The sequence below is a fragment of the Microcebus murinus genome, chromosome 16, assembly GCF_040939455.1.
Source record: "Microcebus murinus isolate Inina chromosome 16, M.murinus_Inina_mat1.0, whole genome shotgun sequence".
In the NCBI taxonomy this organism is placed as follows: domain Eukaryota; kingdom Metazoa; phylum Chordata; class Mammalia; order Primates; family Cheirogaleidae; genus Microcebus; species Microcebus murinus.
The window spans coordinates 14,686,825-14,702,720 of record NC_134119.1 but is presented as its reverse complement, the minus strand read 5'-3'; the positions used below and the strand labels follow the sequence as shown (position 1 = coordinate 14,702,720).

The window sequence follows — 15,896 nt, the reverse complement described above, 5'->3', positions numbered from 1 at the left end:
AGGCCCAAGTATTTAGGAAGCTGAGCTGGGAGGAGAGGCCCACGTGTCAAGCCAGGGGCTCTGACAATGGAATTAGACACGGGGAATGGTCTTGAGGGCTGGGAGAAGAACTCCAACAGCCAAGACACTTGTTTTCTTAGGGACTGTCCAGACCATATCTGAAGGCCTCTCTCCTGTCAGATGCAGGCCACAGCTGCTGTCTCCAGCCCCTGCATCAGGGCTACCCTGGACAGAGCAGACCAGGAGACCCAACATGGCTGACCCCACAGGAAGAAAGCCAGATTTCAACCTCGGTGTGCCTTCCAGGCCCTGCAGTCCCCAATCATCCCAGCCAAACTTGAGTCTGCTGTGAGAAGGCGAAGTCCCCAGGAAGGGCTTCCCTGTGCCTCCTCAAAGCTTGGCATTGCACAAGCAATTGTCAGCATCGACAGCTGAAGGCTTAGAGACCAGAGACAACCTCCCTACTTCTGCTGACCTCAAGTCCAGAAGACCTCTCTCTCTTAATCGGAGGAGCCAAGTCCCTTCAGGGTCCTGCCCCAAGTTGGCAGGACCTCTAGAAACAAGGAGCTCTGGCCAACATTACTGCTGGCCTCTCCCTAACTGCACATTCCTGGACTATGGCTGTCCTCTTGAGCTGTGGGGAAAGCAACATTATGAGGCCCCTTGAAAAAACAAAGATCTACCAAAGGCACCAGGAGGCAAACCGTGACTCCTCCCGTTCTCACTCCTTGCTCACCCACCTGCAGCTGAGGCAGGATGTGTGCAAATGGCGACTCCCAGCCCAGCTAGGCCATGGAGCCAGCCCTGCCCCCCCCCCCCAACTCCCTCAACAGGATGCAGGCCAAGGGGGAGCGGCTACACTTGACTCCAGCACCACAGACAAGCACATCTGGAGCTTTAAGGGCAGTGGAAGTTAAGTACAAATAATGCCAAGAGCAACCCTATTCAGGGCCTTTTAATCAGGCCTTTTCTTTTGCTTGGAGGAAAAAGTAATCAACTTACTGGACTGGAAAGTCATGCATTTGATGGTGTCTATCAGAATTTCAGAATAGACTATAGATTGAATGACTTTGTTTTCATCTTTAAATTTTTGTTTTTTTCCCCCAAATTTCAACAACAACAATTTTATACCCAGAGGGAAAATAACCCCACGTCACATTTTTTAAAGAAAGACAATCTCGGGAGAACCTCTGGGCAAGAGGTTTCCTTCCCCAGACACAAGCTGGTCCAAGAAGCACACAGTTTAAATGACAATCAAGACTTTACCTAAAGCCTGCAGAAAAAACAGGGGATTTATAATCCTGGCTTCTGACCACAGCTGCCTGGTCAGTGATTTGAGCCACAGTCCTGCTGTGTTCTCGAGTGGCTGATGGAGACTTCTGGAAGAATGTCATCTAGCAGCTTCTCATACTGATACTTGGCTTGCTTCCCTAGGGGATGTTTTTGTTCTTCTTTAAAAAAAGAAGAAAAGAAAAAGTTGGGTTTGAAGAACTTAACATAGAAAGTGAATAAAGGCTCAAAAGCCCCAGAGAGTTTTCTTCAGAGCATCAGACCCTGAGAAACTAAGTTAAGTTCAAAAGAAAAAGTATCAGACTTGTTCTCAATGCACACTTCTCTGTGCCTCCTGGGGTGAGAAGGGCTAAGGGCACCTGCTGGGCAGGGTGAGGGCCCACTCTGCCATCTGCTGGCCGTGTGACTTCTGGGAAGTCTGAGCTCTGCCTTATGCTTTTGTAAAGCAGGTAAAAATACAAATCCACCTATAGAATTGTATGTGGTATAATCACATGGAAAGGAGCTCTGTAAATTGCACATCTCAACAGACATCTGTCTGAGGAGCACATTCGTGTCACACTCCCTGGGGTAAGCAGCAGCACCTGGCCTAGGGCACAGCAGGCCCATGGGTAGGAGGGACAGGTGGGGGTGGGTGGGTGAGGAGCAGGGAGGAAGGGGTGTTCCTACCACCAGGTCTAACAGTTTCAGATGAGGGTCCGATTATGCTATAGACACCCTGAATAAAGATTTCCTAGGTGGTTTTATAACTCTTGCCCACATGTCACTACCACTGAGACCCCCGCCCTGTTAGGCTATAGGAATAAGACTCTGGATTTTAGGTTGTATTTCCTACTGCGCATCTCCACCCAATCTGGCGGGGGCAGAATGGTGATTCAGCGAGACTGTACACAACATGGGCTCACAGACCTCCTACCCTGAGATGCTGCCAGATTCCAGGATGTGGGAACCACCTTTAACTTTCCACCTTGCTTCAATTCATAATTACGTACCAGGTGCCTGTGTGCCAAGGCTGGGATGGGCACCAGCTTCCTCCTGGAGGCCTGAGAACTGGTCACTGCCTTTCCTCATCCTAGTGCCCCTAGAAGGAGCAAGGCACTTCTTTCTGCTGCTCAGAGGATGCTAAGAAACCTACAGTCACGCAAAGCTGCCCTGAAACACCCAAAAGGATAAGAGGCCCATCAGCTATGGCAGAATGACGGCCTATGTATTTAACTTAGAGACAAATAATGGCATTTTTGTTACTTCTCCATTAAAAAAAAAATTATATGTTATAGAAAAACTGGAAAATGTGGAAGGGTGAAAGGAAGATATTAAAATTCACCCATGATTCTACCGTCCAAAGGTGGCTTCTTTTTCCCATGTAGACTTGTTTGCTTGACAACACGGCAACAACGGGCCTCTTAAATGCCTGTTTCTGAGTGTTTTCTACCTCATGCAGTCTGTTGGGCTCTCTGAGGCCTTGAAACAATGACCTCCTGGCCCCAGAGTAAAACCGGCTTGCATCAGCAGGCTGGGAGAGGGGACTGCATCCGCTGACATCTAGTCCACAGTCCAAGAGAGAGAAATGCCACCCCTAAGGGCACCACCCTCTTCCATCAGGCAGAAAGGTCACAGGACCTTGGGTAGGCTCTAGCTTCCCTGAGGGTGCAACAAGAGCCCTGCATCCTATACCCTCCTGAGTGAGGTGGTGGCAGAGTTCAAGAGGAAATGCCTGTCACCTGGTCTCAGCCTCACCCAGCAGTTTACACTAAGTGAACCAAGCACCAGTTCACTGTTCCGGAGCCCACACTAACTGTGGAGCCTCCAGAATGTACAAACTGTACTTCCCAAGTCTAGGTCTCTGGTTTATCAGGGCACAGGCCCACACTGTATGATCCAGATTCAATTCCAAGTGCTGGGATGGTACAGCTCTCCTGACAGCATAACACCAAGATGCCGATGACTACGCGATCAGTGCAGCTCAGGACTCAGGGTGGGAGGCAAAACGGCCTAATTCTGCAGGCAAAGACTAAATGTGAGGCTAAAAATAGATTAAAAAAAAAAAAAAAAACCTACCACCACCACATACACATACTTCCTGTGCAAGAAACTTAGCTTTCCTAATAGACCCTGTGCACAATTGCAGAGTTACTTATCAGACAACGAACCAGCTAAATAGCCTGGACGGTGCCTCAGCTGACAGCGGCCAAACACTGGGAAGCTTCAGTTCTGGAGAACTTCCACTCCTCTGAGACTCCATCCATTGCCTCTTCTTCAAATATTCAAAAAAGAATCTGTGCCTTTCATTTTACAACCAAGTGTTTTCTCCTTATTCCATGCTTGGGTTTATAATTCCCCCGCCAAAGTTATAACCATTTCCATAGTAGCGCAGCAGAACCACGTGAGCAGTGGTTAAGTCAGAAAACAATCGTGTGGGCCTCTCTCATCGTGAGTTGTGAACCGTTTTTGGAGAGCAACGCAGCACTGTCCTCCTAAATTAAAAACATACCCACCTTTTGACTTAGCAATGACACATCTAGGAATTTATAGAGACACTCAACAATATGTGTACATCACTGCAGCATTAATTTTAGCTGCATAAAAACTGCACACCACTTAAATGTCATTTAAGTAAATTATGATACATTCATGCTAGGGAATATTATGCAGCTGAATGTGGCAGCTTTGCAGGTGCAATATGGAAAGATGTCACCAATACGCTGTTAAGCAATGAGAGCAGTGTGCATAGCAGATCCCGTTTGTGGGTGCCCATGTGACAGGCAGAGCGAATCCAAGGCCCCCTGGGAAGTGGGTGGTGATTAGGATGGAGCAGGAAGAAAGACTTTCAATTTTCACCTTCCGTGCTTCCATACTGTTTGAATTTTGTTTGCTAGAAACACATATTTATAGAATACTAAATTTTAAAAGGCAAGGATTAGGAAGGCAGGTGTTCCCTTCCCTGTCAAATATAGCCACAGACAAGTGTGGTAAAAACCTGTCACTTGCCCCAATCTGCTCTTATAGGAAAACCGGAGCAGGAGTTCAGAATAGCTCCAACTCGGGCCTGCAGAAGCATGTCCTGTGCCTGCCTCCACATCTGCCAGGTTTCCCTCTGGGGCACCTGTCAGTAGGGGCCCTGTCGGACCAACCAGGTGACAGGTGAGGCCCAGAAAACAAGAAACAACCCCAGTCCCTTGTGGACCCCGGCTCCAGTGCTGGTTTTGCTGCTTATCTGTTGTGTGTGTTGGGCCAGCCTCTGTGATATCCCCTGCAGCATCCCACTGCGACAGGAGGGACAACAGGCAGCTCACCCCATCCCATGCTCAGGAAACAGCAACCAGAATGAGGGGAGCTGAGTATGACATCAACACAGGGCTGCACAGACACATCTGTTTTCACAGGGTGAAAACAAGGTGACCCAAGTGGCTACCTTCCTCCAAATGGCCCTGTTCAGAACAGTGCTATGCAGAACTCTCCGTTCTGATGAAGATGTTCTGTGTAGTGTCTAAAAGGTAGCCACTAGCCACATGTGACCACTGAGCACTTGGAATGTGACTAGTTCAACTGAGGAACTGAATCTTTAATTTCATTTACTTTTGATCGATTATAGTGATAATTAAAGTGGCTCATGTAACCAGTGGCTCCCAGAGTAGACACCAGACCCCAGCCCTCTGCTGCCCACCATCAAAACCTCATGGCCCTGGAGCTCTCCCCGCCTAAGTTAAGGTCTCCTCCACATGCTAGAACTCCCCTCCTAGACTGTTCCACACCAGTGATCCAGAACTAACTCCCCAATCCCCACAGCTCAGTCATCAAGCCACCTCAACCCCTCACACCTCCAGGTGCCCAAGTTTCAGGATGCCCAGGACCAGCCAGCCCGCCTGGAGTTCTGGCCACAGTCCTCTCAGGTTGGGCACCTGCGGCCCCCTGAGAAGCTGGGGTGGGCCCTGGACAGACAGAGCAGCTTAGCCCTGGCTGAGGGGCAAGGAGGCCAAGGGCAGGCCAGGGCTGCCTGCAGCCTTTCCAAAGGCAGGAACACGAGGTCTAACAGCATGAAACATCAAGGCTGGCTTCTCAATCGTGCCTGCTCACTCAGCAGCACAGTCAGCCACAAATGATAAAGATGAACCAGATGAATCCTGGAACACTACGCTCCGTGTACAACATGTGACTGCAAGAAAGTGGGAAATGCATTCCACAAGCCACTGGTGAAAATCCTTGCCGTCAACTGATAGATCTGTGCCTCGTAAGTTCTGGCACCACAGTTCATGGCCAACACAGCACTGTGGAAAACGAAGACAATGAGGGAATGCTAGACATGGTGGGAACATTGCTGCAGATGACTAAGTTCCCGGAGTCGAGGTGGGCCTTCAAGACGCAAGGTGGACAAGAATGTGAAGTGCACACACACATACCTGCTGGCCTCGGAAACCCAACCAAGACAGACCCACACCAATGAGGACATTGTTAGATACATACCAGCACAGACCATAGAAAAGTACACCCTGCAATTACAAAAACAGTAACTCATGAACACATTCTTGCCTACTGTGGTTTGACAATGGTCACATGGGGTCTGACCACTGCACTAAAGGACACAATAAAAGGAATGGTTCTCCATTTCCATTGCCACCCATGCAGCCTGGCATAGACACCTCCATGTCATGTATGCCCAACCTCCTCACGGCCCAGGGCCAGCAGCCTCCCTCCCCCCACCCTCCATGCAGCAGGCACCCAGCCTCCGTCATTCCAAAGTCCACTGGCATAACAAGGACGATGGCAGCAGGAGCTGAGTTCTGAGCATCAAAAGCAAGAATCCCGAATGTTCCCTCTTGCACAGACACTGGCCCCCCAGTGAGAGGCTCTCCACACGGGTCCATGGAACTTCAGAAACGTTAAGGATATGAAAGTTTTCTATGGACAAACTTGGAGCCTGACCAATATATACTACTGATTCTACAGAAAAGGAGTACACTGAATACTTGTGCTTGTCAACTGGAATTTCAACACCTGGAATTTCAGGCCCTGTCACCCAATCATGTGCATTTGCTAACAACTTCCCTCCGTGTTCACAAATGTCTCCTTTCATCTGTCCTGAGCTGATGCTGCTTGAGACTCGTGAAGAGGTCAGTGAGACAGTGAAGAGACAGTGAAGAGTCACTGTGGCTGGAGCTCTGGACCCAGTCAGCAAGCCCACACTCCCTTCACAACAGGCCTGGGTTGCTATCAACGACCCTCACTCTCCTAGGTCTGTCTTCTGTGGCTCCTGCTCTTGGGTCCTTCTCTGCAAGTCACCCCAGAACCACCGAGATGAGTCCACATGCAGAGGCCCGACATGCTGAGCTACATCCTGGGAGTTCAGCAGGTGGGAGCAGGATTTCCCCGGTCCTGCCCTCCAGGTATCTTTCTAGGTTGTTTAAACATGTGGAATTAAGGAAGTGTCATTATTGCTTTATTTTTGGAATGATGAATAGATTAAGATAATATATCAAGACCCATTTTATGCTCCTAAAATAACTTCTAAAGGTCATTAAATAAGAAGAGTTTTAATAGGAAATTCTCTACTTTAACAGCTTATTAGAATTCCTTCGAAACAGGCATTTCCAACCCCAGGGAGTGCTGTTACAGCCATAAGATCCAGTGCCTTCTTCAGGGATGCTTTTTGACCGTTGAAAGATAAAATATTATGACATTGAAGAAAATATTCAGAATACAACTGGATATTGAAGAAAATATTCAGAATACTCCTTGTGGTATACTTCCTGAAGTTTTTTAATACTGTTATCACTTATCTAATGTCTTTGTCTTCCATTGTTATCATCATATCTAAAGAATCCGGTATCTACTTTTTCAGTTAAAAGTCACACAGTGACCACATCTTTGCAGGCTACCATGACATCTTCACAACCGCCACTGTTAGTGGCTGCGTTGTGCCTTCCCGAGGCAGAATGCGCAGAGGGTCCTCACAGCCACTAACCCACAGGCCTGGCTGCCACAGTCTGTACTGTTTCCTCACAGGAGAGCCCCAGGAGTAAAAGAAAAACTACCAGCCCCTTTAAGGCTCTTGATACATTTTGCTAAATTGCTTTTCAAAAGGTCACACAATTTACAATGCCACCACCTTTTAAAACTATGTTTTTTGGTTATAGTAATAGTTCTTAATAATGCTTGTTATTTGTTTTAATGTGAATTTCTAAAACTGTTTGCTAGTTATATGCAAATGTCTCCCTGAGTCCTTACTAACCCAGGTGTGGACTTGAGAGCAGCAGTGTCAGCATGTCCTAGGGGCTGGTCAGAAAGGCAGAATCTCGGGTCTTAGCCCAGACCCACTGAGTCAGAATCTTTATCCTAACAAAATCCCCATGTGACCCACTACATACTGAAGTTTAAGAAGCACTGCAGGAGGGGAAATCTCCAGGATCCTTTCGGAGTCTGGGGAGGGGGTGGCCTGCATTCCCCACACAGGGCGCTGAAGATGGCTTTAAACACCAACCAGGGAAAACAGGGTTGAGATTACTCAGCGCAATTTCTGGAAGAGGAAAAATGAAGTTCAAGAAAGTACTTTCCCCAAGTTTCCAGACTCTCAGACATTCTGAAGATTAAAGAAATTTGCCTTTTGGGGTCATACTGGCAACACATGCTGCCACGTGCCTTTGCCTTTCTATCTTGGTGTGACAGTCCCACGTGGCTGGCTGTGTGGTCAAGCTTCCCCACGTTGGCCTCGGTGACTGCCTCTCATGGCAACCCCGGAGTGACCATCTTCCACCATATGGGCTGATCAATACTAATTTCTTTTAAAACTCAATCTATTTCATCCAAACTTTAAATTTTCATAGTGAGATAAGTGCTTGGAAGTGGGGGTGGGGGTCTAAGTAGAATTTTCCAATAACGAACATATGAACCTGCTGCCCAAGATCATTCATTGAACATTTTTCCTTCCGCACTGAAATACAATGTTTGTCTTAATCAAGTTCGCAGGTGTTGACACATGATTTCCAGACCATTCTATTCCCTTATTTGTCATTACAATATTTGGGAATACTATCACACATCAGACAGGACTGGTTTTCTATTAATAAAAGTGACTTAAAAAATTGGTTCAATATTCTTACTTATTTTTCCCTCAGATGGGACTTTGGAAATAATTTTGTCAGGATAGGGTGGAAAATCCCATTGAAAGTGTGACTGGTAGGCCACTAAGTAAATTTGAGAATTACTATCCTTTTATCTATAATATTTAATCTTTATTCTAGAACATGGTATTTATTTTCTTGGTTGGAATTTTCTTTTTATCACCTCAGCCAAGCTGTTGGGCAGGTTCACAGAGGTCACACGCAGGTCTCAATCCCTAACAAGGCTCTTTATTACCTGAAAATTAGGACAAGTTTGCCTTTATTATCATCGCATTTCTGTTTCACATCTTGTTTCAAATGTCTAAAACCATACAAGGTAAGAATGACCACAGGACACAGGAAGCTCTGGACACAACTGATGTGGGGGAAGTAGCTAACGGCCAGTTCTCAACTCCCTTCCTTGGCTTTGGCTCAAGCAGAACATCATGTTAAAGAAAGGGCAGTGTGCTGCCCTCCAGCTTCCGGAAGTAGGGCTGAGACTGTGTGTTTGGGTTTCCATAGGGCTTTTGAGGCTGCCTGACCTGGTGGGACCAGGCAGGCTGGTCCTTACTCCCAGCAGGAGCCCACAGCTGCTCAACAGGGCTGGGACCCCTCACGTGGGGCAGGGTGCTGCTGCCTGAGCAAACGCCCTGTCAAAAGGAGGAGGAGCAAATCTGAGAAAAGGCAATATAGCCGGACAGAGTGGCAAAGCAGGGAGACCTAGCTAAATGCATAGGGCCCTGTGTGACCCAGCGCACGTCCAAGCACTTCAGACCCTCTAAGGTACCTTTTGTCAAGACAAATGCAATTAATTTCCCAAACCACCTAATGACTATTTGAAGTCTTAAAAAGAAAAATCAAATGAGTGATGAACATGAAACAGGAACTCCCTGGCCAGATTTCCATAGTAATATGCACTAAAAAGATACAGGTAATGCTCCATATTATCTAATATCTATCTATCTATCTATCTATTATATTAAATAATATGTGTATTAATGCTCTATAACGCTTCATTAAATGACAGGAGTTGGGGCAAAGAACAGGGGGAAAGTGGGGAAGGGAAATGCAAGTGTTACTTAGAAACGCTGTCTACCATTCTTCACTCAACAAGCACAGATAAGGAATAGAGCTACACTAAAGCTTTGGGTGAGGAAGAACATAGAACAGGCTGACAGAATACAGACAGATAGTTAAGAAAGACTTGCCAAGACATGGAAGTGTTCTAGACTGTGTGGTGGATGGAATTACTGTTCCTAATTTCTTACCTCTCCCAGCCTCTTAACTCAGGCTCAGTCATACGAATCGCCCCAGCCAATGGGATGCTGGATTGAAATGCACCTGCTTGAAATGCCCTTTTGTGTCTCTTCTGTAACCATGAGAAGGGCCTCTGCCCTGGAAGCGCCAGAAGGAACACATGCAGAACACACCTGAGCTCAACCTGCAGTAAGGAGTCAACCCACCAACCCAGTCAAACCACAGCTTGAAGCAGAGCTACCAGGCAAGGCAACTCAGTCCTGCCAACCTGTAGACAACTCACAGAAGCACAAGCAAGCCTAAATGACGGCTGTTGTAAACCACTAATTTTGTTTTAGAATGTTTGCTACACAGCCTTATTGTGGTAATAGCTGACTGATACAGGTAGCACCCCCAAAGAAGATTCACAAGTCATTTAAACACAGCTTTTCCCTCCAAGCTCATAAAGAAATCAGTTACTTACCAGAATCAGCTTTTTTCTTTGAACCAGACTTCTTCTTTGCAGGAGCCTCTTGCTTTGGTGCCTCCTGGCTCTGAACCATATCTGTATTTTTGCCCTGGATGGGAGCTGATTCTCTCTTTTTACCCTGATTAGCAGCTGCATCCACCTTCTTGCCTTGGTTGGGGGACCCTTCTGCCTTTTTGCCCTGGTTTGGTGTTCCCTCTGCCCTTTTGCCTTGACTAGGGACCCCTTCTGCTTTTTTCCCCTGGTTCGTAACACCTTCTGCCTTTGTGCCCTGATTAGCAACTAAATTTGCCTTTTTGCCCTGGTTGGGGGTCCCCTCTGCTTTTTTGCCCTGGTTAGGACTCCCATCTGCCTTTTTGCCTTGGTTAGGACTCCCATCCGCCTTTTTCCCCTGGTTGGGACTCCCATCCGCCTTTTTGCCCTGGTTCTGACCCCCTTCGGCCTTTTTGCCCTGGTTCTGACCCCCCTCAGCCTTTTTGCCCTGGTTCTGACCCCCCTCGGCCTTTTTCCCCTGGTTGGGAGCACCTTCTACTTTTTTGCCCTGGTTCTGGGCCCCCTCGGCCTTTTTACCCTGGTTTGGGGTTCCCTCAGCCTTTTTGCCCTGGTTTGGGGTTCCTTCGGCCTTTTTGCCCTGGTTCTGGGCCCCCTCAGCAGCCTTTTTGCCCTGGTTCTGAGCCCCCTCAGCCTTTTTGCCCTGGTTCTGGGTGCCTTCGACCTTTTTGCCCTGGTTCTGGGCCCCATCTACCTTTTTGCCCTGGTTCTGGGCCCCCTCGGCCTTTTTACCCTGGTTCTGGGCACCCTCTGCCTTTTTGCCCTGATTCTGGGCACCCTCGGCCTTTTTGCCCTGATTCTGGGCACCCTCTGCCTTTTTGCCCTGATTCTGGGCTCCCTCGGCCTTTTTGCTCTGGTTCTGGGCCCCCTCGGCCTTTTTGCCCTGGTTCTGGGCCCCATCTACCTTTTTGCCCTGGTTCTGGGCACCCTCGGCCTTTTTGCCCTGATTCTGGGCACCCTCGGCCTTTTTGCCCTGGTTCTGGGCTCCCTCGGCCTTTTTGCCCTGGTTCTGGGCACCTTCAGCCTTTTTGCCCTGGTTCTGGGCTCCCTCGGCCTTTTTGCCCTGGTTCTGGGCACCCTCGGCCTTTTTGCCCTGGTTCTGGGCCACCTCGGCCTTTTTGCTCTGGTTCTGGGCACCCTCGGCCTTTTTGCCCTGGTTCTGGGCTCCCTCGGCCTTTTTGCCCTGGTTCTGGGCTCCTTCGGTCTTTTTGCCCTGGTTCTGGGCTCCCTCGGCCTTTTTGCCCTGGTTCTGGGCACCCTCGGCCTTTTTGCCCTGGTTCTGGGCTCCCTCGGCCTTTTTGCCCTGGTTCTGGGCCACCTCGGCCTTTTTGCCCTGATTCTGGGCTCCCTCGGCCTTTTTGCCCTGGTTCTGGGCACCCTCGGCCTTTTTGCCCTGGTTCTGGGCTCCCTCAGCCTTTTTGCCCTGGTTCTGGGCACCCTCGGCCTTTTTGCCCTGGTTCTGGGCGCCCTCAGCCTTTTTGCCCTGGTTCTGGGCCACCTCGGCCTTTTTGCCCTGGTTCTGGGCTCCCTCGGCCTTTTTGCCCTGGTTCTGGGCACCCTCGGCCTTTTTGGACTGGTTCTGGGAGCCCTCGGCCTTTTTGCCCTGGTTCTGGGCTCCCTCGGCCTTTTTGCCCTGGTTCTGGGCACCCTCTGCCTTTCTGCCCTGGTTCTGGGCACCCTCAGCCTTTCTGCTCTGGTTCTGGGCACCCTCGGCCTTTTTGCCCTGAGCAATGCCGGTGGCTGGGATACTGGCCTTGGCACCGACTGGCGGCACAACTACCATGGGCACCTCCTTGGGAGCAGTTTCCAAGATGGCTCTTGAGGCAAGAACCTGGATGGAATTCACTACAGAACTGACTGCTGGTTCCACTTTTGCCACTTTTTTCTCCTTCTTCTTTTTGTCCTTAGGGGAGGAGGCTTGCTTCTCCTGGGGCATGGCTGGAACTGTGGCGACAGGGGCAATGACCACAGGAGGCTGGACTGGGGTTGGAGCCACAGCCATGGCAGGTGCCCGCACTGGCTCTCTAAGGAAGACAGTCACGTTGGGTGCCAGCTCGTGGTCAGGTATCTTGCCGTTGGGTTTCTCTTCCTTTTTCTTGGTCTTTCCTTTCTTTTCCACTGTTTTCTCCTTCTTTTTCTTCTCTACTTTTTGGTGGTGAGTTTTTGCCATCTCCTTGCGCTGGTTGGCTAAGGCTTCTTCATATGACGTTTCCTTCATGGAGAAGGTCGACACCAGGAAGATGCCAATGGCAGAAACAACCATGAATCCACCAAAGACCACAACCCCCAAGGTCTGAGTGTCGTAAATATCCATTCTGGCTTGCTTCCCTTTCACCTGCCAAACACATACACAGAGATTACTTTTTGTAGAAACTGAGGCATTCAACAGTTTCCATCCCAACCCCTATCACCAAACTGAAGGTTCACAAATTCTTTCTTTCTAATAAATTCAGAGAAGCAGCAAACCCAGGCCCTTCCTGATGTCACATGTTCTTACCTGCTCTTCTTTAGAACTGACCAATTTTTATCCAAGACATGAGCAGTCCCCATGTCTGATAATGAAGCAACAGTGGAGAGATGGCAGAGTACAGGTCTGTGCCTGGGGTACACAAAGCCCAGGAGACACAGGACCCAAGATCCCAAATCAAGATGTTCCCCACCGCAGGGAACAAAGATGCACATGGGAACTAGCTCAGGCCATGGGTGAGACAACATGGAGTGGTAGGGACTGTGGCAAAAATACCCCACCCAGAATTAGGGTGCAGGTGCCACCCAGCCAAAGCTGACTGCCATCAAAATGTAGCACTGAGTGGAGAGATCTTTTGATTTTCATGTTAGGCTAGAAATCTTTTCTATTTCTTCTCTCAAAATAAAATTGATTGATTTGAAAAATGCCATGTAAGCCAAACCAGACACATCTGCAGGCCAGAAGGTCAAGCGCAGGCCCGTGAATCCTCATCTCTGCTCTGTTGCCTCCCTACTCCCAGTGCCAATGAACATGCTACCCAGGGTTAGAGATAAAAACCTTGTGTTACGATCCTGAAAAGTCATCAAGAATTTGGTGAGAGAAAATGGCTTTTTGCCAGTGATGACTCCTGAGGAGTATGGAGCCTGCAATTTGCATGTTGAGAAAAAGGAAAAATCATTCTTGAGAAGCCCAGCAGACTCCAGGTTTGGAATTTCACAACTGAACACTGCACAGAGGGAGGGTGGAGCAATGTCACCAGGCCCTTTGTCAGACCACACACCCCAAACCAACAGGAGCCACACCATTCCCACTGCCTATGGACCAAAGTCCAAAGAGTCAGAGGTAACCATGTCCACACCTTCCTGGCCAACAGCTCAGGCTAAGTTTGACTTCACTGAGGAACTCCAAGAGGTGTATTTATTTGGATATGCTCAACTTTTTTTCCTTTCTTTTTCTTTCATAACTGAAATTTTACTGGTTCTGCTAAGGATCAGTATAGACATTTCAATTTGTATGCAATTCTTAACATATGTATCAAAAATCTAAAAAGCCATTTATTGTAATTCTTTTTTAAACAGTTATTCCAGTGACTTTCCAGCTTAAAATTCAGAGGCAAATTTTCCTTAAGAGGATATCAAGAGGTCATTGCCAGTACCAGTATCTTCAAATGTTGACAAGCTATCACCTAAGTCTCACCAATTCAAAATTTATTATCATATATACTATTATTACATACTCAAGGCCAGGCATGGTGGCTCACGCCTGTAATCCTAGCACTCCGGGAGGCCGAGGCAGGCGGATTGCTCGAGGTCAGGAGTTCAAAACCAGCCTGAGCAAGAGCAAGACCCCGTCTCTACTATAAATAGAAAGAAATTAATTGGCCAACTAATATATATAGAAAAAATTAGCCGGGCTTAGTGGCACATGCCTGTAGTCTCAGCTACTTGGGAGACTGAGGCAGGAGGATCACCTAAGCCCAGGAGTTTGAGGCTGCTGTGAGCTAGGCTGACAGCCACGGCACTCACTCTAGCCTGGGCAACAAAGTGAGACTCTGTCTCAAAAAAAAAAAAAATACATACTCAAATTTTCAATCTTTCACAGCACATTAACGAAGTTATTAGGAACACAGAACTACCACAACCAAAGATGTCACAGAGTGTACGCAATTCTGACAGGAGAGCCACGATCCAGGAATGGTTTCCTTTAGGAAACAATTCCACTAAAAAGCAACATGGGAATAGGAGTAATTCAAAATGTTCAAGACATTAAATGCAGACCTGGGACTCCATACCACCATTTAGTATGCTTTGTATTATAGGATATAAAAACTAACCCCCCCACCCAAATCTATGGAATGTTAAGCTGACACTCAAGATAGTCAAAGTCCCCCTTAATTCAATATCCTACATTATTTTCTGGTTGTAACAAAAAATAAACAATCAGTGAATGATTCACCTGTAAAAAAAAAAAAAAAAAGCATTGACTTAAAAAAAATGGGATGAGGTGGGATTCCCTCCCTTTTAAAAATGTTTCTAGAGCTACTAAAAACTTATGTTTACAAAATATTTGATAAAAATATTCCTCTGGATTGTATGAAAAGGGAGACAGACCACTGATAAGACCTGGTGTATGATATTAACCAGATGTGGCTTCTCTCTCTCCTGCTTCATCAGAAGCTGGATGCTCCTCGGTTTCATTTTCTGCAGGTAAATCTTCTTTAGTTTCTTGGCTAGCCCTTCTGTCTGTTTTCCCTTTGCTTCCTTTTTCCTTTTTGGTTACACTTTTTTGTCTGAAGATTTATCTTTTGTTGCTGCCTTTTTGTGGTTTCCACTTCTGCAGGAGCAGGTTTAGCTGACAATCGCACTGATCTCCTCTTGGGTTGTTCCTTCATGGCACCTTTGGCCGAGCTGACCTTCCTCTTGGGCATCTTGGCACCGAGAGCCTTCATGAAGCTGGGCTGCCCGGCCACTGCCACTCCTCCCACTGCCCAAGCTGCTGAGATGCCACAGTGGAGGCCACGAGAGAACCACACACTCAACTGTTAACTAATGTTGACGCTCTCATCAATCCCCAGGCCCCTGAACTGGAGAGAGTGAGAAACAGTCTAGCCCCTGTGAAAAGGATCACCAATGGAACGAATGAGTAGATGCAAGTGTAAGAAGGTGTGGATAAGAGGAGGTAGAGGGGTGTAGGAGAGAAAAGGGAGAGGGAGAAGGGACCAGGCCTGCCTCGGCATTGTCCTCCAAAACCTCTAGACACTGTGGCAGGCTGGGTCCAGATACTGGTTAGTGGCTCAGACGCTGAAATGCCTCTTCTAAGAAGCTGAGATTCCCACTCCTCTTGAGTGAGTGTGGGGTTGGAAAATAAGTAGGAATTTCCAAACAATCATGAAATCCAATTTTTGACACTGGGGCATTTTAAAGAAGGGACTGAGAAGAGAGATTATATTAAACATCTCAGCATTATGTTCTAAGAAAAATCACTCTCAATGCAGAACAAATGCATGATTGTGCTATGCCTTTCTAGTAAGACCCTTGCAGGAAGAGAATTTAATAGGCTCATGATGAAAACTTCCCAGCTTATGCTCTCCATGGGGATAACTCCCCATCAGCTGCCTCTGTAACACTCACTTCTCCCACAGATACCACCCGGGTTGGGCAGGACCAAGTCACCACTTTCCACTCTGGTCATAAACGCTTCAAACAAAGTCTTAGGTAAGCTCATGGACACCTTCAAATCCTGGGCAAAGTGGCAATTATGTTTCCAAGTG

The 15,896-nt window shown here is 47.8% G+C and overlaps 1 protein-coding gene across 6 annotated transcripts in view; it reads right to left on the bottom strand.

Moving 5' to 3' along the window:
• Positions 1 to 15,896, bottom strand: part of RRBP1 (ribosome binding protein 1) — a 68,775-nt gene that overhangs the window by 32,279 nt on the left and 20,600 nt on the right. For all 6 annotated transcript variants that reach the window (XM_012759532.3, XM_012759528.2, XM_012759527.2 and 3 more), the window contains exon 2: positions 10,105 to 12,493. In XM_012759532.3, the coding sequence (XP_012614986.2) occupies positions 10,105 to 12,472 (2,368 nt within the window). In that variant the 5' untranslated portion in view covers positions 12,473 to 12,493. The remainder of the gene's footprint in view (positions 1 to 10,104; positions 12,494 to 15,896) is intronic.